Consider the following 24663-nt stretch of genomic DNA (forward strand, 5'->3'; position numbering starts at 1 on the left):
ATTCTGATCTCAGGCAAAACATAAGCCTTGTTGGAGAGCTAACAGCCTTTTCTGAGCTTATTTGTGTCTGCTGTCCTTTTACCGTAGATTTCCATGCTGTAATTTTCAGTTTTTTTTTTTTGTGGTAGCATTTTAGAGGGGTCTAGTGAATGAATGCTGACTTTTATCCTCAGGTCATGGCAGCAGTAGAGTGGCTGAGAACGTTCCGGATCTGTAATCCGAGTCCCTTACAGGCACACACTGAGCAGCCAACCTTTCCTTTGTGTCAGAAACCTGTTTCGCCCCCTAAGCAATTTTTTTCTGGAAGGTAGTATATTATCCCAGAATCAGACTCTAATCAGTGTTGTTGTGCTGAATTAATGGCCTTTTCTTCTTCTGTGGTGTCGGGTAACTGCTTTTGTGACTCGAGGTGACAGCCAACAGTCTTCCGATGAGTAGTGTAATTCCTTTCTTGCTTTATTTTGGTTGAATACCCTATTTTGCCCTCTGTGTCGTGGGCTGCTGCTGTTGTTAATGGCTGTACAATACGCTTTGATGTTGAATCCTCTTTGTTTTGGCCATGTGAATTCCCATGCACTTCCTGTAATCTGCTGGCATTTGTTGTATCTTAAAGCAGGCATGCCTGCTCCCACACACTAACGTCGTCCGGTAGGTCTTCACTCCCAGACTTTCTGTCTTCTGTCTCTTGGCTCTTCACTATCCATTGAGAAACAGCAACCTTCACATGCCTTCGACTGCCTGCACAGAGCTATGGCGGCCTGCACAGAGCTATGGCGGCCTGCACAGAGCTATGGCGGCCTGCACAGAGCTATGGCGGCCTTCACAGAGCTATGGCGGCCTTCACAGTGCTATGGCGGCCTTCACAGTGCTATGGCGGCCTTCACAGTGCTATGGCGGCCTTCACAGAGCTATGGCGGCCTTCACAGTGCTATGGCGGCCTTCACAGACTTATGGCGGCTTTCACAGGCCCATAGCTGCCTTTGCAGGCTCACAACTGCCCATGGGAACTCATGGACTTTTATAGGTATATGACGTCCTGTCAGACACTGAGGCTACCAGACTGAAATTTACCACTCCCATGCTGTCTCTGTGGCCTACACCCCCCTTCATTATGACAGACCTTCAGGTCAGGTGGAGGTGCCCCCGCCTTCATGCGTCACCCCTCGGTGTGATGGTGCCTTGGCTAGAGGCGTGGAGCCAGTATCCTAACCTGAAAATGTGCTGGTGGAGCTTAGTGACTGCTTAGCTCAGGTTACGGCTGTAACCCACTGGTAAAATCAGAGCATTTGGCACATTTGACTGATTGATTGTTTTCCTGCCCGTGAGACTGACATCACTGGGTAAATATACATGTCTGTACCGCTCATCTGATTGGGTAAAAATGACCATGGGGGACACAGGTCATGGGAAGCGGGCCGCAGCTTTATACTTCCTCCCTGTGCACGGGATTCCCCAAGTGCAGTGTTGCCGATTCCCAGCTGAAAAGGGAATGACCCCTGTTTTAGTCCTCTAATTAAATCACTGATGACAAACGAATCATTTGGGCTAAGGAATGTAAATCACTGCGTGCCCCCATGCTGTGTTGGAGGAGTCGACGTCCGAGGGCAAGAGTTGGCGGGCCAGTATCTGAAAGGGTTCTTCTCGTGCTAGACCCTGGGCAGAATCAGGCGTTCCGATAAACTGGTTTGTGGTCCATTTAGAATAAGGTGATGATGAGTTATTCATCTTAACGTTAAATGATGGACTGCTGTTTAGGAGTCACACAGAAGGGGAGGAATGCCTTGGCTGTTTCTGCTGCCGCTTACTAGGACAAAGTATTTAACTTTGGTGGGGTGGGGGAGAGGGGCTTTCTCGCTTACTCTGTCCATTTGTGATTGAGACCACAAAGGACAGGGGCCCTCTGAGCAGCCATTGTGCCGACGCATTCCTGTGATTCTCAAAGTGGGAGCTCAGGAATTCCGCTGGGGATGAATCGTACCCCGAGGTGTGTGTGGCTAAGTTAGTATAGTGACCATTTGCACTTGCACAGGGCGCCCTGCGTTTGGGTAATGTTTGGTCATCCTCGTTTGCTCGAAAGTTCTTGGTGGTGTGGAAAGCAGATAACCCCCCCTCCCCAACACACCCCTGAAGCCCCTTCAAATTGTCAGGCTTTTTTCAGTTGTTTGTGCTTTCATTTATACAATATATCTGTGTGTGTGTGTGTGTGTGTGTGTGTGTGTATAATATGATTAAATTGCAGTTTCTGTAATTTGGTTGAACCATTGAATATTTCCTTGTTTATCTGTTGCTGGTTTTTGGTTTGTCTTTTTTGCCATTTTGGATTCTGTTTTCTGTTATGACATTTCTGAGCCCTTTTCTTTTGCCTTTTAACACTAGAACTGCCAAATCTACGCAAATTTGCGTAAATTCCCTGGGCCTAACACCTACTAGCATCCCTGCTGAGAGTTTCTTGGGCCATTGTCCTCCTGCTTTTGTTGTGCAAACACACCCATTACCTGTGAGGCCTGGCACATTTGCATTTTTTTACTCAGAGCAGCTAAAATCCAAGGCAGGCTAAACCTCTGTGTGTGACATGGAAACCTTCACAAAAGTCTGCCATATCTATACCAAATATCCCACATGCTGACTGACCTGCAAATATGAAAGACACACATTCACAAAATATATGGAAGCACAAGTCTGTTTTATTTATAAAAAAAATTGAGTGTTTCAAACTTTGCAGTGTTTGCAGACCCAGTGACCATCATCCCTGCATTTGGCGCAAGTGAATTTGTAACACTTTGCACTGGTAAACCTGCTGCGGTTTCTGTTGCAGTTCTCCTGTACCTGACACTGAGTTGTCCATACAAGTCCTGGCACAGCAGCAGCCTTCCTCTGTCCCCATAGCCTTTTGTGGCATAAATTGGCAATGGAGTTCCTTGGCTAGATGACTCAAAAATAATCTTCTTTTGCCTTCCCACCCTGTACATGCCTTGTACAGAACGTAGGAATTTGCCACCACCAGGTCCAGCATGTTGTAAAATACAGCTACTGGCCACCTGCATGTTGCTGCTCTTACGGAATACATGCGCGCCATTTGGTCCAACACATTTACACCACACTATAACAGCAGAGAGAGAGAGAGTCATGAGTGTATTTGCTTTTTTTCTACCTTCTTTCTATATAGGCCTGTATAGTACATATCAGAAAACATTGTAGCACTGATGTAAAATTATACACACATTCACATACCTTCATGTGGTTATAGTCTGTTATCGTGTTGGGTTTCCTCTTTCTGCCTTCACAGATCGCCACATCTTGGTCCAAGGAACTCAGAACACACACAATCTTGTTTTTTTAGGTGCATAAATTGTCAAGGAGACACTGCCACTTCTAAGCACTGACGCGGAGAATTCCTCTTGCTGTGCAGTGTCCTTTGAAATTGGAGGAAGTTCATACCAAACTTTATTCCCTGTGCTCAGTAGTGTTGTTTTGCGCTGAAGCAGTCTGTGTGACAGTGCCAGTGAGGTGAAGAAATTGTCCGTTGTGACATTTCTCCCGTCATCCAGAAATGGCTCCATCAGACTCATGACCATGTTCTCTGCCAGCCTCTCCCTTTTCTGGTGACTGGGGTCCTTTCCCAAGTTAGGGGACACGTTGCAGACGTATTTGGTCTCCAAATCCGTGGCCATCCAGAACTTGATCCCAAATTTGTCCGGCTTGGATGCGATATACCAAGTGACATGGAATGGATCCACATCTACTCCACGTTGTCTTTCCACCGGTGTCCCTCAGGGCTCGGTTCTTGGCCCTCTCCTATTCTCCCTCTACACTAAATCTCTTGGCGAAGTTATATCCTCACATGGCTTCTCCTACCACTGCTATGCCGATGACACTCAACTCATCCTCTCCTTCCCTCCCTCAGACACTCATGTCTCCACTAAGATCTCTACATGCTTGGCAGACATCTCATCTTGGATTACCACTCACCAGCTAAAACTCAAAACTAGTAAAACTGAGTTGCTTTACATCCCGGCTGACTCATCCCCCCTCCAGGACCTTGCGATCTCCTTTGACAACTCCCTGATCCGTCCTTCGGTTTCTGCTAGAAACCTTGGAGTTACCATAGATGATCGGTTGTCATTTTCCTCACATATCACCAGTCTTTCTCGCTCTTGTCGGTTTCTCCTCTTTAACATCAGGAGGATACGTCCATTTCTTTCCACCCAGGCTACCCAGATACTCGTCCAGTCCCTCGTCATCTCACGCCTTGACTACTGCAACTCGCTTCTAGCGGGTTTACCACTGAGCGCCATCCGTCCCCTCCAACTGATTCAGAATGCAGCTGCTCGTCTTGTTTTCATCCTTCCCAAGTTCTCCCACACCACTCCTTTGCTGCGCTCCCTCCACTGGCTTCCTGTAGCTGCACGCATCAGATTCAAAACACTGATGCTCGCATACAAAGCCAAAAATTCTCTGGCACCATCCTACCTAAAGGACCTCATCACACCCCGCTCTGCACCACGATCTCTCCGATCCTCCAGCACTGCTCGACTGGTCCCACCTCCCCTCAAGGCACAAGGAAGACACGCATCTCGGCTCTTCTCTGTCCTGGCACCTAATTGATGGAATGAACTCCCCCTAGATGTCCGAACAGCTGAATCCTTGAATGTCTTCAAGCGACGACTCAAAACTTTTCTTTTTCAGAAATACCTGACGTAGAACTTCTATATTCTTACTCGACTCTTTTTCTGGTGTGTGTTTTAAAAAAAATAAAATAAAATAAAAATTCTGCACTACTCAATGGCGTTCTCAGATATAGTATTCGTAGCTGGGGTCCTTATTGAGCTAGCATCGGAAATTCATTGCAGAGTCTCAAAGCACTTATGTAAGTCGCTCTGGCTAAGGGCGTCTGCCAAATCCTGTAAATGTAAATGTAAATATACTGCATGGACAATGAACCTTGGTCGAGAACAGCTGTACATCTATGTTCATGTGTTCTCCTGGAGTGAAACTTTCAGCACAGTTCTTGGTGAAGGCTGGCAGAGAACGTGGTCATGAGTCTGATGGAGTCATTTCTGGATGACGGGAGAAATGTCACAATGGACAATTTCTTCACCTCACTGTCACTGTCACACAGACTGCTTCACTTTACTGGGCATGGTGAATAACGTTTGCCGTGAACTTCCTCCATTGGCAAAGGACACTGCACAGGGAAAGGAATTCTCCACGTCAGTGTTTAGAATGGCGCGCATGTATTCAGTACGAGCAGCAACAAGCAAGTGGCCAGTAGCTGTGTTTTACAACATGCTGGACTTGGTGGCGGTGAATGCCTACGTTCTGTACAAAGCATCTACAGGGTGGAAAGGAAAAAGAAGATTGTTTCCGATTCTTCTAGCCAAGGAACTCCATTGCCAAATACAGGGATGATGGTCACTGGGTTTTCAAACGCTGCAAACACAGACTTTGAAAGATAGACAGACTGTGTGGGACAGTAACCACTGAGACAAAAGGCAGAAAGATGACGAAGAGATGAACCTGGAACTGAGGCACGGATACATCAATTTTTACATGAACAGCCAAACATGCAAAGCTGGAGAGATCACACAAAAACAAAATTCACTTTTGGTGTTATAATTCAGTGATGGCCAATGAAAATGAAATGACATTTTATTCTGTATGTGTATGAGCATGTCAAAAACCATGGACCATGACTTCACTCAGCTTATGACATTTATATACAAACATGCATTGGAGACTGAAGTGTTAGCATGTTTTCATTTTATTCATTTCATTCTATTAGCAACTTTTCATTCTATTTTCACTCAATTTGTTTTATAAATAACACAGACTTGTGTTTCCATATATTTTGTGAATGTGCGTCTTTCATATTTGCAGGTCAGTCAGCGTGTGGGATATTTGGTATAGATATGGCAGACTTTTGTGAAGGTTTCCATGTCACACACAGAGGTTTAGCCTGCCTTGGATTTGAGCTACTCTGAGTAAAAAATGCAAATGCGCCAGGCCTCACAGGTAATGGGTGTGTTTGCACAACAAAAGCAGGAGGAGGATGGGGCTGAAGACCTGCGAAAATCACAGCAGGGGTGACAAACACCTTGGGACTCTCAGCAGAGAATAAAAACTCGGTAAATCTAGTGTTAAAACGTCAGACATTCTGAATAGAAGATAGAAGATAAAGCTTCTGCTTACCTTTGCCTGTATCTGCCCCCCAAGCTCCAAAATGCATTGGTATGGACAGCCCCCACACAGCGAGGACCAGGGCGGAATACGGAACCATGACTGTTGTTCAACAGTGTCCTCCCTTTACCTCCAGTCCTTAAGCTGTCTCACAGTACTAGCAACGTCCTTGTGGGGACTCTTATTTGAGCATTTGAGATGTTTCTCGCCTCTCAGAAGGCCTGGGGCTTATTTCATAAACGCTTCACAGTATGAATTTGGGAGTCAACAGCCAAGCTTCCGTGGCCGGAGTAAAGGACCAGCCATTTACCGTTTCACGGAAGGCTGCTCGGAGCTGGACAGCGAGGCAGCCATATTTGTGGTTTCCACGGTGTATTGAAGCACGTGCGTTTGGAGCACGCAGAACATCAGCACTGGCAGAGGGCTATTTTTGGGGTTTCCGATGCGGGTACCAGTGGGCTGAAAGTAGACTTAATTCACAGCTGGTTTGGAAATTCCAGACCTACTAGGAATGCTGAGCACCCTCTGTATTCCGGACGACGTTCCCGTCAGTCACCTAGTCGGATCCAGGAGGAGACAGGGTGAGACAGTCTCCTGTAGCAGATTTGACAGCCGTTAAGTTGAAGACCGTTAAGTAACAACTTTTTTATTACGCACTGTTGCACCAAGATGTAATCGGAGCCAGAGGCTCGTTTTGACGGAGGTGTCGTGTATCTTATCCAGGTGCCGACTTGGAGGAGCCTCCGCCTCCGGTAGCCATGGGGCGCTGTTTGCTCAGCTGCTCTCCCGAGGTTCCCTGATTTGCCGTGACTCAGTCGGCCGTTTTATGTAATTGCCTTTGATGTCAGGCTGCTCCTCTGAGAGGAGGTTCTAACCGGATGCGTGAGATTCGAGTCCCCCGCCATCCAATGCCCTTGGCTTGACGTTCGCAAACAGTGTGATGCGTGAATTCCAAGGAGACCTCATGGGCTGTTTAGACTAAGGTGGTTTAAATGTATCACCTGGAGGATCTCCTTCAGCACTGAAGGGAGAGAGAGCCCTTGTGTTAGAGGATATAGCCATCTTCCACCTCGCCTTTATTTACGAAGGCTATCCAGTGTCGTCATTATGTGGAGTTTCTGGCATAGGCATCCCGGGTTTTTTCAGTGGAGGAACATCCTTCACAACATGCTTGTTCCCTCTGCAAAGGAAGTTGATTTTCTCCTGGGCGTGCTGAGGCTGCATTACTCTCTTCTGGTTCTTCAGCACAGAAAAGATTTAAATAGGAACTTCTAAACAATGAGAGATATATGTAAACACAAAGACAGTTACATCTATAAATATCTAATGCTGGAAGTGTTTCAGACGATTTTTTTTTTGTTTTTTTTTTACAAATACAGACCAAAGTTTTGTTTCATGCAACCAGTTCAGTATAAAAAATCACAGTTTGATTACTCAACTGGTTTGTTGGGGGGAAAAATAAAACCTTCGTCTGGATTTGCAGTTCGTCTGCAGTGAGCCCTCGATCTCCATTTTCTTCAGCTGCTGGCAAAAGCTCCACTGGAAAAAAAAAAAAGAAGGAACTTGCGTAATTCTATAGTTCAGTGCTGCCTCTGCCTTGCTGTTGGTTTTACAAGGGTTTCCAGAAACTTCTGTTTGGTGCTGTGCCTCTGCTTCTACTCCAGCGGGCGTAGTCATGCCAGTTGGGCCCAAATTCTTTTGCCAGTGGTGTGTCACCCCCATCGGGCTAAGTTGGCAGTGCTGACACTCGCAGCCCATCTCTGCTGGTGTGGCAGGATAGGATGGATGTAGTAATCAATGCAGTTGGGTGTCTTGGAGGAAGTGAGCTGCCCCTTGACGGTCCGTTTGATGGCCTGACTGAGGACGGAACCTTGAGTGATGTTGACCGCATGTTGACGTGGTCGCCATGGTGATCAGTCTCTCAGCCTTGTTCCTTTGGTATCTCTCTGGCTGCAAGGGTATCTGGGTATCATTCCGTGTCGTGGTGATTCATAGTGTCTTTGGTTTTGCTTTGTTCTGTGTTGCAGCAACGGGTTCCCGGCAAGGTTCTCTTTGACTTGGTCTGCGCCCACTTGAACTTGATCGAGGGGGACTACTTTGGCCTGGAGTTCCAAAACCAGCGCAAGATGACTGTGAGTCTTTCTTCATCTGGATTCCATCCCTCTGTTGTGAGCGGTGCTGATAAGTAGCTTGGGCTACAGATGGTCTGTAGTGCTGAGCAGATCATCTCAGGGGCCATCAAAGATCTGTAAGAAACAACATCTGTAACCTCAAGCAAGAAACATCCACACAGAGCCTAGACAGCAAGTTAAATTTGCCTGGTGTTGAATTTAACGGAGGGGAGGGTTACACTTTGGAGCCAGATGTTATACCCCCCTGATACACCCCCCCCCCCCCCATCCCACCCAGCAGGCTCTGACCCCATGTTTGTTTCCACAGGTTTGGCTGGACCTGTTAAAACCCATCGGCAAGCAGATCACGCGTGAGTGTCTCCCCAGGGGAGCCCCTATCAGGTTTAAGGAGTATGCGTGAATGATAATGATTAAAATATGTCATTGTAAAACTGTAACAAGGCGTGACCTTCCAGGGCCCAAGAACACGATCCTGCGGTTCGTGGTGAAATTCTTCCCTCCAGACCAGGCCCAGTTGGTGGAAGAACTGACCAGGTGAGCTGAGCGTCCCCGTGTCCCCTGCCTCCCACCGCATTCCTCTACCTCGTATTCTGCCTCCATTGTTCTTTATCGGCAGCTGTCTGCACGCTGCCTATCTTCGCCAGCCCCCCCCGCCTGTCCACAGCCTGGCTCGAGCCGGAACCCGTGTAGTTTTATTCTGTGTTTTTCCCCCAGAGCTGGAAGATTAGTGGACCAGAGCTGCCCTCAGCTGTTCTTGAGAATGGGGGCCTTGTTTGGGTTATGGCAGGCTTCATGAAAGCCACTGGCTGCTCGTCATGAGCTGATTGGTCCATCTGCTGCCGGTGGCCAGAAGCGAGGCTCTCTATCCCCAAGAGCAAGCTTATGAATCAAAGCTGGCCCAGGGGCTGGCGTTTTCTGCACTATTCAGCAAAACGGGGGGAGGACAAAGAAATATCAGCTGCCAAAATCAAGGAACACCTACCAACCCCCCCCCCCAAATGTTTCCGATAATTTCTTTTGAAGTTTTAAAAAAAATCTGTAAAACTATATTTCCGTTGTTTTAGATGTTTATCTACAAATTTCCAAAAAATAAAAAATACGGAAGCCCAGATTGAGGCTAACATGTCCTGGGCAGCCATCCCCATCCCTTTTGGGCCGCTGGATGCTCAGTGAGCTGTGTAAACACTGCGCTGGCCGTCGCTCAATGCTGGATGCCTTTTCCACAGAACGCCAAGACCCGCGGCTCCGGAATGCCGATTTATATTTGTTTAGCGTGAAGCTGTCTGTCTTGTCGAAGCGTTTCCCGCTGTCCATTGATTAGCTCTTTGTTATTGTCCTCGCTGACACATTAATCCCGAAGGAGACGCGGCCCAGTTTCTCCCATCTCTGTCATGTCTGTGTGGCCGGTGCCACTTATTTCCGTCTGACGTGTTTGACCAATTTCCCAAAGCAAAGCATATCTCACACCTGGATGTTTCTTAGGGGCGGTGATTCTCTACCCGGTCCTTGGAGGCGTCTAGATTGTCCATCTGGGAGCTGGGAAGGATGCAAACAAATGGCCTCTCTGAGAGCTCCTGGGGACTATGTTGAAAAGCACTGTTCTAGAACAAGTGTGGTTAACACCTTTCCTAGGGTTAGGGTGACTGCATAGCTCCACGATAACTAGATTGGCTGTAGTCTGTTAGCACACTGGTCACCTTCGCCCTCTCCTCTGCCCTCCCAGGTACCTCTTTGCCTTGCAGATCAAGTACGATCTGGCTTGTGGACGGCTGACCTGCAATGAAAGCAGCGCCGCCCTGCTGGTCTCCCACATTGTTCAGTGTGAGTCTATAGCTGCACTTGGTCATTAGAATTGTCTGATTTTCTGTGGTCCGTCTTGTTCTTTATACTCTTCATCGTTGAAAAAAGTCCTTCACCGAAGGTGCAAACACGTGCCACTTTCGGTCCCTCCTGTTGCTCGTCACACTGTGGATGGTCGATTTTTTTTTTGGCCATTCTGCATGCAGAGCACGTGAAACCACATGCATAGCTCCCGGTTGTACCTGGAGGGGCCCCACAGTGAAGGTTTTTCTCCTCCCCCCCAGCTGAAATCGGGGACTTTGACGAGACGCAGAGCAGGCAGCACCTTCTCTACAACAAATACATTCCTGACCAGGAGGCCCTGATGGACAGGATCCTGGATTTCCATCGCAAGCATGTGTGAGTCCGGCGGGCTGGCGAGTGCGAGTGAGCGAGCGTGTGTGGGTGCCACCTTTTTAAATACGATACTTTTGTTATGCTTCAGTTTTGTTGAAATGGCTTAATTGAATTTAATGCAGTTAGGAGGACATCCATTAAAGTAGAAATGTTGCCCTTCTCTGTGTGTGTGTGTCTGTGTCTGTGTGTGAGAGAGGGGTGCGTACATACATGTGCGTGCATGCATGCTATGTCACCATTATAACCCTTTATGCAATTCAATTAAGTGGAAAAGATGGTGTTCATGTCTCATTAAGAATTAATCCCTTTAGAAAATGCCACTTGAAAGGTCAGTCACATTCCACCAACCTCATTCCGGACAGAGTGATTCCAGCAGAACCATTCGCCGATTATTACCCTAATCTGTGCCATCTACTGCACGTCTCTGCAGTGCAATACGGTCGCACTTCGTTCTTAAATGTGTTTTAGCGTGGGTTTCGATTTTCAGAGTCGCATGGTCAAAGCAGCAGTGTCAACATGAAACCACGAATGACTTCCTATAGGAACGATTACAGTCCCTGTCGAGTGTGTGAGTGGCGACTGATGGAGGGTGGGAGTGGGAAAGCCCCCATTTCCTTTTCCTGTCTCCCCCTCGTATGGGGGAATCGACACTGACGTTAGCTGTTGCTTGTAATGGATGCCGTCTTGCTATCTGTACAGCTGGAAAGAGAGGGCGAGCCGCCGACAAGCCGGCAGTAGATATCGCTGCGCTGCGTCCTGCCCCCCCACCCCTCACCACTCCCTTCCCATTTGGTGATAACACCAAGACACCGTTCCGGGTGAAACCTCACTGAGAATTCAGTCACTAATTAAGCACCACACACAGGAAACAGGAAGTCATTTTCAGAAATTACAGAGGCAGGGAAGCATCCTGTTGGAGAACACCCGGTCGAGCTAGCTGAGGTTTGGTAGTTTGAAAATGCTGATTTATGCTGGCTTTCACCATGAAGTACCGTTAATTATGATAGTTCATTAAAGTAGGGATCAGGAACTCTGAAGCAAATGCTGCATTGACTGTTATGGAGCTTGGAGGGATGGCGAGGGATTTTTCTGAGATACACGAATGACGTGACATGCAACTTAGGACAATGCTGGTGGATGTGTTTCCATTACAGTGCAGGCATGTCCCTACATAACAGTTTACTGTTTCTCAGAATTAATGTCACATGACGTCAGTGTCTGAGGTCCAATCGGGTGTTTAATTATGCAAGTCTCAGAGTGTGCAATTAGTTTGACAGTCACGGCTAATAGTTTGCCACATTTCAAAGAAGTGTTTTATGACTGTTCTTGCATGTTAATCTAATGCACAGTTTAAGACATTTTATGGGGTAAAATGAATTACAACTGATGTGGAAAGTATGCTGGGAACCATGTGCAAGCTGATGGAATAGGACAATAACACAATTCAGTAGAAGCTGTAAATACTGACGATTTAGCTAGCTTGCCATTCCTGAATTGATGGACGTCCTTCTGGTTACTTCACAGGACATTATAGGAAGTGTTGAACACGTGTCAGTAATTAAAATACAGTTTTATATGTGAGCATTAAGGCTCTGTGCTCGCATTGGTCCTTGTATGCGGTGGCACGATGCGAGTCACCAGATTCGTTTCTCTTCTCCAGAGGCCAGACCCCGGCTGAGTCCGACTACCAGCTCTTGGAAATCACACGACGGCTAGAGATGTACGGCGTGCGTCTCCATCCAGCCAAAGACCGGGAGGGCTGCAGGCTGAGCCTGGCTGTTGCCCACACAGGAATCCTAGTCTTTCAGGTGACTGGTGGACTCTTCCGGTTTGACCCGTGGGCTAGTGTTTCTTAGTTGGCCAGTTGGATACTCAACCCCGTACCCTGCTTTTCTTATGGGAAATCCGTGCTTGTTCCCAGTTAAAATGGTAATTTTGATGTAGCCCAGTAACAGTGCCGTTGTTCTATGATGGATAATTTGTCTGTTTTGTTTCGAAGAAGCTTTCCCTTGTATATCCCTGGCTGAACTTTGAGAGTTATGCCCAACATAAACATATGTTCAGTTTTGAACTTACAGTAACGTATTACCCAGAATATACAGTAATGTCCTTTTGCCCAATAGCAGGGGAGGCTTCATTTCTGGTAGAAACTCCTCATTAAAAACACCACAAGCAGACAGCGAAAGCTATTTTTTCTTGTTTATAGATTTTCCGATGTAGGATTGGCTTTTTTTCCTTTTTATGTGCTGCTGAAATTGAGGGAACGTTTATCATTGTGCTGAAAGGGTCGTCGCACTGAGAGTTTTTTTTTTCCCCCCGTGTGTTTTCTGAAGGGGCACACGAAGATAAACGCCTTCAACTGGTCAAAGGTCCGAAAACTGAGCTTCAAAAGGAAGCGGTTTCTCATCAAACTCAGACCAGACCCAAATGTGAGTGCCTCTCTTATACAAGCCCTGTCTCAGACAAAAGGGCTGCGTTGTGTGACAGTGATAATGAATGATGTTGATGATGAAGACACAGAACATCTTAGGTTCAGTTGTTACAGTTCTAGGAATTGATGTCAGGTGTTTTACTGGTAGGACGACTCTCAGAATAATCCAGCTATAAATTGTATAAAAATCATTATGTCTATATAGCCGATTTTGACTGAATATAAGATGACTGCGTAAATAACGTTCTTTTATTTGTGGAAGGAGCTTAAACTGAGATTAGAACATTGAGATACCATAAAATAATCTTGTAGCAGATTGTCAATCTGGGGTCATACGTTATAGTAATAAAATGATAATATTTAATCCCCTTCTCATTGTTGTCTACATTAGCTACATTCTCCCATTTTATCTTCATTCAGCAAGATGTTCAAACCTGATAGTGCGGTCGGTAGCAGTCTGTACGGCTGACCTGCCACTGTGTGACTGTCCCCTACTGCAGAGCGCGTGTCAGGACACCCTGGAGTTCCTCATGGTCAGCCGGGACCACTGTAAGGTCTTCTGGAAGATATGTGTGGAGTACCATGCCTTCTTCAGGCTCTTTGAGGAGCCCAAGCCCAAACCCAAACCTGTGCTCTTCACCAGGGGGTCCTCCTTCAGGTTCAGGTAGAGTCCGATGATGGTGCAAACTCTGGGACAGATTTTTTAATACCTAATGCAGTGTTTCCCAATCTGGAACTCGTGGACCCACAGTTACCCATGTTTTTGCTCCCTCCCAGCTCCCTGCCAGACAGTCCACATTTTTGCTCCCTCGTAGCTCCCTGCCAGACAGTCCACATTTTTGCTCCCTGCCAGACAGTCCACATTTTTGCACCCTCCCAGCTCCCAGTAGGGAGTAGGGAGCTGGCAGGGAGCAAAAACATGGGCCGACTGTGGGTCCATGAGGACCAGATTGGGAAGCACTGCTTGATGGTTACGGAGATAATGATTTACTACATGGGTATTGCTGAAATAACTATGAGGTAGGATTTAAAGTAACGTTCCTCAACATGTCTTACACATTTCTTTTCTCATGTTCTGTCACCTCCTCCTCCCCATCACCGTCTTGTCCTCTCCATGTCTTCCACCTGTACTTCCATTCAGTGGCCGGACACAGAAACAGGTGATTGATTACGTCAAGGATTCGGAATTCAAAAAGATCCCTTTTGAAAGGTAGGACTTTGGGTATTTTGGGATTGTGTTTCTTTTAGGACGGTGCAGGTCGTCTTTGGTCCACCTTTAACCTGCTGGATCTGGACATCGTCACAGAATGCTCTGGAAAAGTAGCTGAGGAGGCTGTGTGATGAAGCGTGTGTGTTCTGGGCTGACTTGGGATGGTGAACCATTACCGGCCTCCCATGCCTCTTCTGTCTTCCAGGAAGCACAGTAAGATCCAGTCCAGCAGCAGCCCATCCCTTCTGCCTTCCCTGCGGCGCTCGGACGTCCCCACAGAGGTCAGTCGTGCTTCCCGCTCTGCTGCCACCCCTCATTTTAGCTGAGGGAGCCTTGCTGCTGAGTGACTCATTGTGGTCTACAAGCTTATGTTTAATTCAGTTGCTGAAAGCAGGCCAGTAAATTTAGACAGACCAAAAAAACACCTTCCATAGTGTTTATATATATTGGCATACGTAATGGTCAGTCCTCAATTAACGATCAGTAAGCACAAGTCTGATTAGTCCTCTTTTTTATTTAATGTTATTGAGTTTATTGACATATTTTATGCAGTGCACTGTCAGAAAAAAGAGTACCCTTTTGTACCTTTGTCACTGGGGCTATACCCTCAAGGGTCTGCCAGCTGTACCCTAGCTGCAGGTAAATGTACATTTTAAGATACAGAAATGGACCATGGGGAACATTTTTGTACCATTGATGGTACGCTAATGCTGTTTGTACTTTGGGTATGTTCATAATCTATTTCTGTACCTTAAGTTAGACTAAAAGGTACATTTACCTACCGTTAGCATACAATTGGCAGACACTTGAGGGTATATCCCCAGTAACGAGCAAAGGTACAAAATTATACTCTTTTTTTTTCTGATAGTGTAGGAGAAGGTGACTCTTGCTTCTTTTGGGAGCCTGTTGAAGTGGCCGCCGTCCTCGTTGATCATTGGTAGCCTGAACTTCTGACTTTGCTCCCCAGAGCACCAGCAGCACCTCCGGGATCAAGACCGAATCCTCGAGCCAGCACAACTGGAGCTTGGCGGAACAGCAGGGGAGCAGCCCCTCTGCCCAACACAATGGGGGAGGATGCGAGGCTCGGGTCGGCCCCGGGGCGGAGGAGGGGCGGGGCCAGGGGACCCCCGCTAGGCAGACGGCGGAGCAGCTGAGCACAGGTCCAGCATCCCGAGCCGCCAAGGGCAGCAGCTCCTCTATCCCGTACATCGACTGCAGTGACATAGATAGCGAGTATGACCTGGCCAAGTGCCACGTCACACGCTCCCGTTCCCGCAGTAACGACACTCACGAGGATGAACCGGCGTTCTGGGGAGGCGGGGTTAATGGCGCGTACCACCATGAGCGCGAGCTGCGCCTGGCCAAAATCCGGTACCCGGGCCAGCCCGTGCCGCGACTCTGACGACGAGTCGTTGGACGCTTCCCGCTCGGGCAGCGTCCCCCTCCGCGCGCCGCTCCACAGCACCCTGCTGGATGATGTTTTTCGCACCTCGGAGCAGCGAAGCCCCCTCTTGCCTCGCCGAGTCCTGGCGGGCAGCAAGAGTGCCACCTCCAGCCCGCTGGTGAGCGCTTTTCACCGGACCGGGTCGCTCGGTCACGAGCCCAATGGGCACGTGGGGCGCTGGGGTGACACCAACCGGGTCTTCGGCACACGTCCAGGGCAGCGCAACAGAGGGGCCCTTTACGGCAGCCACTCTCCCCTCGCCATGCGCCCGCCAGCCCCACATAAGCTGCGAAACGGGCATAACCGCTCAGAGACCGACCCCTCGGTCCTCAGCCGCGGTGGCGAAACACCGGGCCGCCAGGCACGCTCCGCCATCGCCGAGCGCCGCGTGGTGGCCAATGGCCTGTGTCCCCCCAGCCAGCCCAAACAGAGCCCCGCGCGTCGACTGTACGGCCGAACAGGCGCTGATCACGTGGGAGCCGTCCAGATGACGGACGGCTCCACAAGCAGCGGCACCGAGTCCAGTGACTCTGAGTCGGAGGCAGGCATCTCCGTGGGCCACCCGCTCATGTACGGCAACCCCATTGCCGTGGGCAACGCCTCGCCCATGCCGGGGAGTAAATTCTCCTTCGGCAGCCTGTTGGACGAGGAGCTGGAGGACGACGCCTGCTTTAACTTTAGCGACGAGGACGGCTCGCGGGTCCTGAGCTGTTAGGGTGCTCGGCTGGATTTTGCTCGTTTTCACATAGTCTTTGCCTCTGGTGACTGTGTAGAGCCACCTTGAGGTGTTTCCCCTCGCATAAGTGTTGATGTTCCCTAAGTCTCTAAAGAGCTTTTCCCATGGGAAAGATATACTGGTTTAGAGATGAGTGGGGATTATGTTTAAATGCATCCCTCTCCCTTTGCGTGCAAAGTCAACTTTGCCCAGTAGGGGGAGGGGCCATGCGGACTGGAAACGAGGTCACTCTTCGCTGTTTTGTCAGACCTGAATGGTTTTTTTGTCCGCTGGGGTTTGGGAAGCGTCTTTGTGCCAAGCTGCAGGTTTAGATGGGAGCTGCGGACTTTGTGTCCAGTCTGGACTGAAGCCTAACGAAGCACTTTGTTCTCTCTCACTCTCTGTAAAAACCCCGGTGTGGTTGACAGGCAAAGCTGACCACAGCGGATCGGGGATTTCGGTTCACTGCAAACCCCAGCTAACCGACATCTAATGATAACTAAATTTCAGAATGAACGTTTATTAATGATAGATTTACCACGACCCTCACCTGGAGAAGTGGATTGAAGGTTAGAATGGACTAAAACCTTGAGTTCAAAATGATTATTTTCCACGAGAGGATGTATAACAATCTTTGAAATATGAAATCAGTGCTCAGTCAGATGCCTTCACGCGTATTAATGGTAGGATTCAAAATGTAATTCTTTTATTTACATTTTTTTCCTTTTCCTAATAGAAGTCTTGATTTCACACTTGAAACATTTTTAATGAAGGTTTCCAGTTAGTCTTGTGCAGTAGGTTAGTTGGAAGGAGATTCTTACTCTTAGATGTCGGGTAGATTAGTTTACACAAGTGTAGTATTGTTTACCTGTGACATTGAATGTGTTCATCATAGCCTTAGATGCGTTTCCCTGGTGCGGTTTGTGGTCATCTCGTTCTCTGTGTGTGTGTGTGTGTGTGTGTGTGTGTGTGTGTGTGTGTGTGTGTGTGTGTGTGTGTGTGTGTGTGTGTGTGTGTGTGTGTGTGGCCGCGTGTCTGCATCGTGTGCAGCTGTGCTTGTGCTCAGAAGGCTGATCTACCTGTAGCAGAATAAACCCCCCTGCCCGCCCCCCCCCCACTAACCCATGTAGTTCTCCAGCTCACCTGTTGGTCGGACGCCCTTATGGGACTCTGTAGTGGCAGGCTGTGAGAGGCTCCGCTGTAGGTGGGTCTTATTTTGGTTCAGATGAGCATGTGACCCAACCACGAATGGCCGTGAACCAGTTCACAGACTGTAATGCATATGGGGTTAGGGCCAGTGACTGTCGTTACCGCTGGGAACAGTGGTGTACCTTTAAGGCTGTAATCCCCTGTCTTCTCTGGACCGTGGCTTGGAAGAAACGTCCCTCGGCTGACTGTGACGGCTGTGTCCATGTCGCCTCGCTGCTCACCCTCCCCGGGCATGTTCCCCATGCCCTTCCGCTTGGTCAGCTGAGGTGCCGACCTCCACAAGCACCTGCCCAGCCTTGTGACACTCTCACTATCCAGCATGCACTGCTGCCCAGCCTCTCCCAGAACCGTTTACTTCCTTCTCTTTTTACAAATTCAAGACCTATGGAGCTTCATGCCCATTATTGTCATCTGTTTGTGATGTATGACCTGACTATCCTATCTGACTCTGTTTGTAACACAATGCTTGTTTTCTTTTAAAAATCAAAAGAAAGCTCTTTGTCAAATGTAAACACTCTCCTGTCAGCATGTCCTTGTTGGAAAGAGATCGTACACCACTTCTGCTTCTCTTCTTTCGCTGATCTGCAGTGGCCAGCCTACCTTTCCGTGGGGGTGGGGGGGGGGGGGCGGTGGCGGTGCCGGCCAGGGTTCCCTTTGAACGCAGTGATCCCATTAACTTCAGAGTTAGCTTCAGGAAGCCGCAGCGTGGAATAATCTAGCAGGGGCTGCATGTTTGTGTAAGAAACGTCCATATTTATTCAACCGTTATGCATATCTCACTCACTTTGCTGTGATTTTTTAAAATATTATTTATACAGTTCCCAAATTTTGTACTGCACTAATTACAAATGTTAAATGACCCACAAATGTAAAGATGCACATAAATTTTTGGTTCGCTCTTCTGATGATTATTTCAACTGTATTGGGATTCAAGACGTCTGTGAAAGGTCTGCAGTGAATTTTACTTTCTATGTTTTATTTCTGCAAAATGAAGAATTTCCTGTAGGTGGATCTCTTGTACTCTGCTAAGAAGGTTGGGTCAGTGTTCCTCAGGCTACGCTGTTGAGATTTAGGCAGCGGGAGAACGAGGGTCACCTTGGTTACTGGATCACTGCGGTTTTAAAGAGACACTGAGCGCTGACTGTTGGCTTTTCATGGGCTGATATGCTGCACGCAGCTAACGCACTGCTTATGGGACCACCGGTTATTGATCTGGGGGGGGGGGGGTCTGAACCAGATCGACGCAGTACGGCATTGCTGTGCCAGTTCCACCCGTGTTCAGCCAGCCAGACAGTCTATGTATATTGAACCCCCCACCCATTAAGGGTAGAATGCATGGGCACTTCTGCACAGGGGGCTACCACCACCCCAACACTCTGGCATGTCCCTGGAGAGTGAACCCCCGCCCTCCCCCCCCCACCCTACCACCACCCTTGCTCTCTGGCATGGCGTGTGTCCCGCAGTGTCCCCCACTGCGTGCCCACTGGCACACTTTACGTTTCCGCCCCATTCAGTCCTCCCACAAGCAGCACTTTCAGTAAGTCTCACTGCAAGACTCGTAGCCTTTTTTGTAAAACTAAACAGTTTTCTAAAGCATGTTTCATATTAGCATTAACGTTTGTAAGCTTATTTCGTACTGAGCTTCTTTTCTTGAGGTTGGCTCTTTAGTCCTTTTTGTACTATGCTATTAGTGCGTATTAATCGCAGTCTTGCGTTTTGCTGAATGCTCCGTCACGGCCGCGGTTGGCAGAGATACCTGCTGAAAGTGCTGCTTCTCACTGTCCCAAAACCAGAACCCAGAACACGGGATGGACTGTGTGTACTGACGGCCCGGCTATACCCTGACCTGTTCTCTGTCCTCGATCAGCCCGGCCTCCTCTCCCCATAAAAAGCTGTTGAGTTGGTATAAGCCAAGGCAGTTCTCATGACTGTCAGTTGGGCTTTGTTAAGTCTTGGCGAGGGGTGGGCTAAGTCTACACTCACTGTAACACCCCCCATGCATTTCCTAACTGCTGGAAGACTTCTGTTGAAAACTAGGCCCCGCTATGTACTTGCGACTGTAATACTTTTGTATATTCTAGCTTTGTATTGGTGTTCCTCTTGGCACGTGCTGCATTCTGTTACTGTCTGATTTTCTATACTTTAACATTGTATAGGGTTGTGCACTAGTGTCAATAAAGTTGACCTTTGTGAAGTGGGAGTCCAGAATCTTCTTTAAAGACCCCCAACGATGTCTTGTGATCGTCCTAGATGCTAGAGTATCCCTGCCCTCCCGTCTGTGGTGGTGTTAGTAGAACATTCTTAGTTGTTGTCGTGTGTTTGTCTCTCATTTATGCATTGGTTCTCGTGGGGGTGTGTCTGTGTAGCATGTGTGCTGGCCGTTTTGCACCATCCCATCGTCACTCCTCTTCTTCCATCACGTAGCCAGTTTCCCACTCCGTGTCGTAGATGGCTAGAGGTTGCAGGTTAATCGCTGTCTTTTTGAAGCCAGCCTAGCGCGCTCAGTGGACAGAGAATCCGTGTCGGGCAAGTATGCCGTCCAGAACCGTAGCAAATGTAGTCATGATGTAGTTGAATTAGGTAAGTCATTCTGTCTGCCGATTTTTTTTTTTTGTTTGTTTTCATGACCGAAAGGGGCTGAAATATGTTGACCCATCAGACCCTTGAAGCCACATTCATACAATTGGAGATCTTGAGGTCTTCACATGCCTCCAGCAAATTATTGCAGTTAGCTGTAGCCATAGACCATTTGATGCCCTGTTTGATGTCCCTTCTACCTATTTGCATACACCCTAGCCTTAGACATAAGAAGTTCTCTGAATGCAAAAAGCATTTCCCACTTACTGTCTTTTTACACTCTCTTTCAGGAAGAGCATCCAACAGCCCGCGCCTGTCGGATTCCTCAGGGGCATCCCAGGGTCTGCTCAATGGGCAGAAGCAGGCACTGACCCCAGGCCAGAGCCCCGATGGCCGGCAGCCTTCCCCACTCACCAGCCCACTGCTCAATGATGCCGGCTGCCTCCGGACTGACGACGAGGACGAGGTTCGGAGGAAGGTTTGTGGCCCAAATGGCCGTGGCATGTAAAAAAGTTGGAGTGGGATCGATTGGGTGTTGGCAGCTGCTTTGGTGGTCAGCCAGAGATCATCTGTGTGCACTGAACTTGACATGTCTCTTAGTTTCCTCTATTACATCTTTGAATTCATTCAGTGCTCTCTGTTGCAGAGGTTCCCCACCGACAAGGCCTACTTCATTGCCAAGGAGTTGTTGACAACAGAGAGGACGTATCTCAAGGACCTGGAGGTTATTACTGTGGTAAGTCTGTAGTGATCCAGTTCTGCTTGCAGTTTGGTGGAGATGCCTTTGCCTCAGGCCATATTGAATGTCACGGATCTCTTGAGGGCTGGCACCGAGTCAGATTTAGGTGAGACAAAACATTGGTAAAACTTTGGTTAGCTTCCACCATGATCTCTCCTCTTAACAATTACTGTTGGAAGAAACCACATTTTGCTATTAACTGTCAATCAGCAGCTGTTAGCACAGCTAGCTCCTCTATGGTTTCCAAGGCTATACGCAAGGGAGAGCATGGCGCCTCGACTCTCCATGTTAGTGGGTATGAGTCAAAACCCTTCTAATAATAATAATAACTCGGTTATTGGCCATTTGCACAAATACGGGTGCATCAAAATTTGTATATTTGTCCTCATTTGGCTCTCCATAGCTTGGGGGTCACAGCGCAGGGTCAGCCATTGTGCGGCGTTGCTGGAGTTGGGGAGTTTAGCGCCTTCAGACTTAACTGAGCCACTCACCACCTCCACTTGCCTATTCTGTCGACTTTGCATGACTTCCTCGTGCTTGCGTGCTGCCGCACTGGATTTATGGTCTGAATTTAAACATCCGTCTTGGCAGAGAGCGTCTTGCTTGGTATTTTGTTGTTTATGCACAGAAGTCCTTTCATTTTTTTCTTTGAAGAGTCATTGAAATCTACCTCCTGTCAGAGGTCTCCCCACTTTGTGGGAAGGGTAGCAAGGAGAACGGTGGTTAAGTAGGTCTACATGAACTGGTCCCTGGAGCAAGACCCCCAACCTAAATCACTAAAGTACCTAGCTATGTAAATGGGTATAATTGTAAGCAGCAGCAAATGTAAATTTGTGTCATTATTAACAAAGCCTGCTGGTCTTGTTCAGTGTACTGGGTACACTGCTGTGGTTCTCTGATGAACCGACACTGTTACCATGGTTCTAGGCTCTCTCTTGGACATCTTTTCTACATTTTTCCCACTTTGTGTCCCTTTTCCTTTCTCTTAGTCCTTCCAGAACTCTGTGGCAAATGACGAGGCCATGCCTGACTCTCTCAGGAATATGGTTGTCTCCAACTTCGACCCCCTCTACAAGTTCCACACGGGGTTTTTGAGGGAGGTAGAGCAGAGGCTGGCTCTCTGGTGAGTTGATGAACTTTGCCATGTTTTCTTGCTGAGTGACTATTGGTGTGTTTTATCATCAAATTGTTACATTTGTCTGCTCAAATTATTTTTAGAAGGTGGTAACATTTTTCCGGCATACATGGATTAAAGCGATAATTTTGGTTTTATTACATTTTTTTTCCCAAAAAATGAGTTTGTGCCAAACATTGCGGAATAAGCTGGCAAGATTTCTGTATATACCTTGTTCATCTGTGTTCATAAACCTCTTGACAGTGGGCCTATTATCTCACACTATCGATCTGTAAACCTGCCTCGCGGCGACTTCCGTGTGGAGCTAAGGCAGACAGTTGGAGAGGATCCAACAGGAAATTGCATGCCTTAACGTGGCTTCAAGAGCGATGGTTTCTATGGTAATGGATGAGCAGTGACAATGGTTCACCCCTCCCTCCATCTGTAGGGACCATCACATGGGAATCTGCTTGCATCAACCGAGTGGTTGATAACGCCTAGCTCTGCTCAAAGAAACTGAACAGGGAGAGTAGGAGTTGTTAGAATCAATCTTGGGGAAAAATAAGCTGACAAAAGGAATATTATAATGTTGGAATGTCTAATAAAAGATTAAACAGGTTGTTACATTAAAAATTGAAATGCATCAGTGGTTTGAAGCGTGCTGGAGAAGCAGCCTTAAATTCCCCCCCAAAGGCACTACATTCTGCATGTCTCTTCACTGCATTTGATCTACTTTTCAAGTTGGACAGCCTCATGCCGTGTGTGGTAATGAGTCTCGCCTCAGGAATTTGAGAAAGACCATGATAAGTGTGGATCATCTTCATTCACTTCCTTGTTAGGGCTTGCATGGATACTCCAGGCTTCCCTCTGCTGGTTGGTACATAAAATTGCAGAATATGTATATATATATATATATATAATGTAAACCATAGACCTGAGGTGGGCAATATTATTCAGAGAGGACTGTTGAGTATGCAGGTTTTTGCTGCAACTAGATTACTAATTAGCGAACTGATTGGCTGAAGAGTTCTCACACCTGGGTTTGAACAGTGACTTAAAGGTTATCCTAAAAACCTGTATACCAGCTGACCCTTTGAGGGTCCGACTGCCCACCCCTGTTGTAGACTATACTGTATGCCCATATGTATGACCATGCTGAGGTTGATGTGATCTGCACAGGGAGGGCCGCTCCAACGCCCACATTAAAGGGGGCTACCAGCGGATTGGGGATGTCATGCTGAAGAACATCCAGGGCTTAAAGGTACGGACCCTTTGCCAAAATGCTGTTCACTGCCACCGCATTGTTGACACCCACAGCATGAACCAGGGCTGAGCGCTGAAGCTGCATTGCTGGGTATTTGGTGGTGAATGATTCAGTGATTTGGTTCAGAATAAGTAGGATTTTCCAGGAAGTACAATTCCCCGAAGCTTATTCATACGACAGGAGAGGTTCTCACAGTCTTAGCAGTCTTAGTATTTTCACCCAGCCAAAATGGCGGTTTTAAATGTCATAGTCACAGCATTTGTTAAAGATCGTATTCTTTGAGCTCCAACAAATCCTGAAACACAAGGCGTAGTGGGCAGTGTGCATCTCAGGGAGTTGGACACCTGTGTTCAGAAGGCCATTAGCTTGGTTTCTATAGCTGGCAGGCTAATAATATCACCATTGAACCCTTGAGAAAGTTCCTTTAGACCTTGTAGCACCGTTAATACTATGCTGGTGTCTCTTGCCGCCCTGTTAAAACTCTTCCCTGTTATTGAAGCCCTGTGTGTTTTACGGGGAGCAGAGGAGCATTAAAGAGTTTGTAGGAGGAAGGCGGAGCTATTTGGGATCATGGCTGTCTGATTGGTTCTTTGGTATTTAGACAGGCTGCACGCTGGGTCAGAAGTAACAGATGGAATGGGGTGGGGAGGGGGGGCATTATTTGGCTAATTAAGAGCGCCCTCCCTTCATACTTCCCCCTAAACCAGCGGTTCGCGTTTGAAGCCTTTTTAATCACTCTAATCGTTATGCTCATTAATGAACATGGTCCAACAAGAAATAGTCATATGGGCTCCACCCAGGGGGTCCACTGAACTCTGCCATGTGACCCAGGCAGGGGTCTGGCCAGCCGGTCACCTATGTGTCTGGACTTTTTCATGTGTGGACCAACGGATCTCCTTTGGAGCACCACAGGTGCATTATGGGAATGGGCTTTAAACCATACCGTGATTTAAGTAGATGACCGTCCAACATAAGTGATGGATTATTATGCTCGAGCAGTAATTCCGACATGGCTGCCCACCTCCTGTAGACACACGCCTCTTCTTATCCGCCCCCAAATTGTCAAATCGGACCGATAAAGGGACCACCATCCCTTCAGGTGCGCTGAGCGTCTGCCGTTCGTGAAGGCGCCGCCCGTGGCCGCCGGTGTGTGACGCGGCCTCCCCGTTTCCTGCAGCAGCTCTCGGCCCACTTGCAGAGGCACTCGGAGGTGCTGCTGGAGCTGGAGACGGCGTGCCGCGCCTCACGCCGCCTGGAGGCCCTGTGCCGGGACTTCGAGCTGCAGAAGGCGTGCTACCTGCCCCTCAACGTCTTCCTGATGCGGCCCCTGCACCGCCTCATGCACTACAAACAGATCCTGGAGCGGCTCTGCAAGCACTACCCCCCCACGCACGAAGACTTCCGGGACTCCCGGGGTAGGCGCCCGCATGTGTCTTTTTCATATTGGCCAGTCTT

At 48.1% G+C, this 24663-nt stretch overlaps 1 protein-coding gene across 4 annotated transcripts in view; it reads left to right on the forward strand.

Moving 5' to 3' along the window:
* The window catches only part of farp1 (FERM, RhoGEF (ARHGEF) and pleckstrin domain protein 1 (chondrocyte-derived)), a 62125-nt gene that overhangs the window by 27516 nt on the left and 9946 nt on the right, over positions 1–24663 (forward strand). For 2 of the 4 annotated variants that reach the window (XR_007382816.1, XM_048978446.1), the window contains exons 3-18: positions 8205–8309; positions 8617–8659; positions 8765–8843; positions 10033–10130; positions 10394–10508; positions 12166–12313; positions 12839–12934; positions 13437–13600; positions 14078–14146; positions 14352–14427; positions 15114–15306; positions 20382–20569; positions 20738–20827; positions 21820–21953; positions 23124–23205; positions 24386–24623. Coding sequence is in view for 3 of the 4 variants with exons in the window: in XM_048978446.1 (XP_048834403.1) it covers positions 8205–8309; positions 8617–8659; positions 8765–8843; positions 10033–10130; positions 10394–10508; positions 12166–12313; positions 12839–12934; positions 13437–13600; positions 14078–14146; positions 14352–14427; positions 15114–15306; positions 20382–20569; positions 20738–20827; positions 21820–21953; positions 23124–23205; positions 24386–24623 (1918 nt within the window). In the remaining variant the exon portion in view is untranslated. The remainder of the gene's footprint in view (positions 1–8204; positions 8310–8616; positions 8660–8764; positions 8844–10032; positions 10131–10393; positions 10509–12165; positions 12314–12838; positions 12935–13436; positions 13601–14077; positions 14147–14351; positions 14428–15113; positions 15307–20381; positions 20570–20737; positions 20828–21819; positions 21954–23123; positions 23206–24385; positions 24624–24663) is intronic. The other 2 variants (XM_048978447.1, XM_048978449.1) reach the window with 2 other exon arrangements.

The sequence above is a fragment of the Brienomyrus brachyistius genome, chromosome 16, assembly GCF_023856365.1.
Source record: "Brienomyrus brachyistius isolate T26 chromosome 16, BBRACH_0.4, whole genome shotgun sequence".
NCBI classification, from domain to species: Eukaryota; Metazoa; Chordata; class Actinopteri; order Osteoglossiformes; family Mormyridae; genus Brienomyrus; species Brienomyrus brachyistius.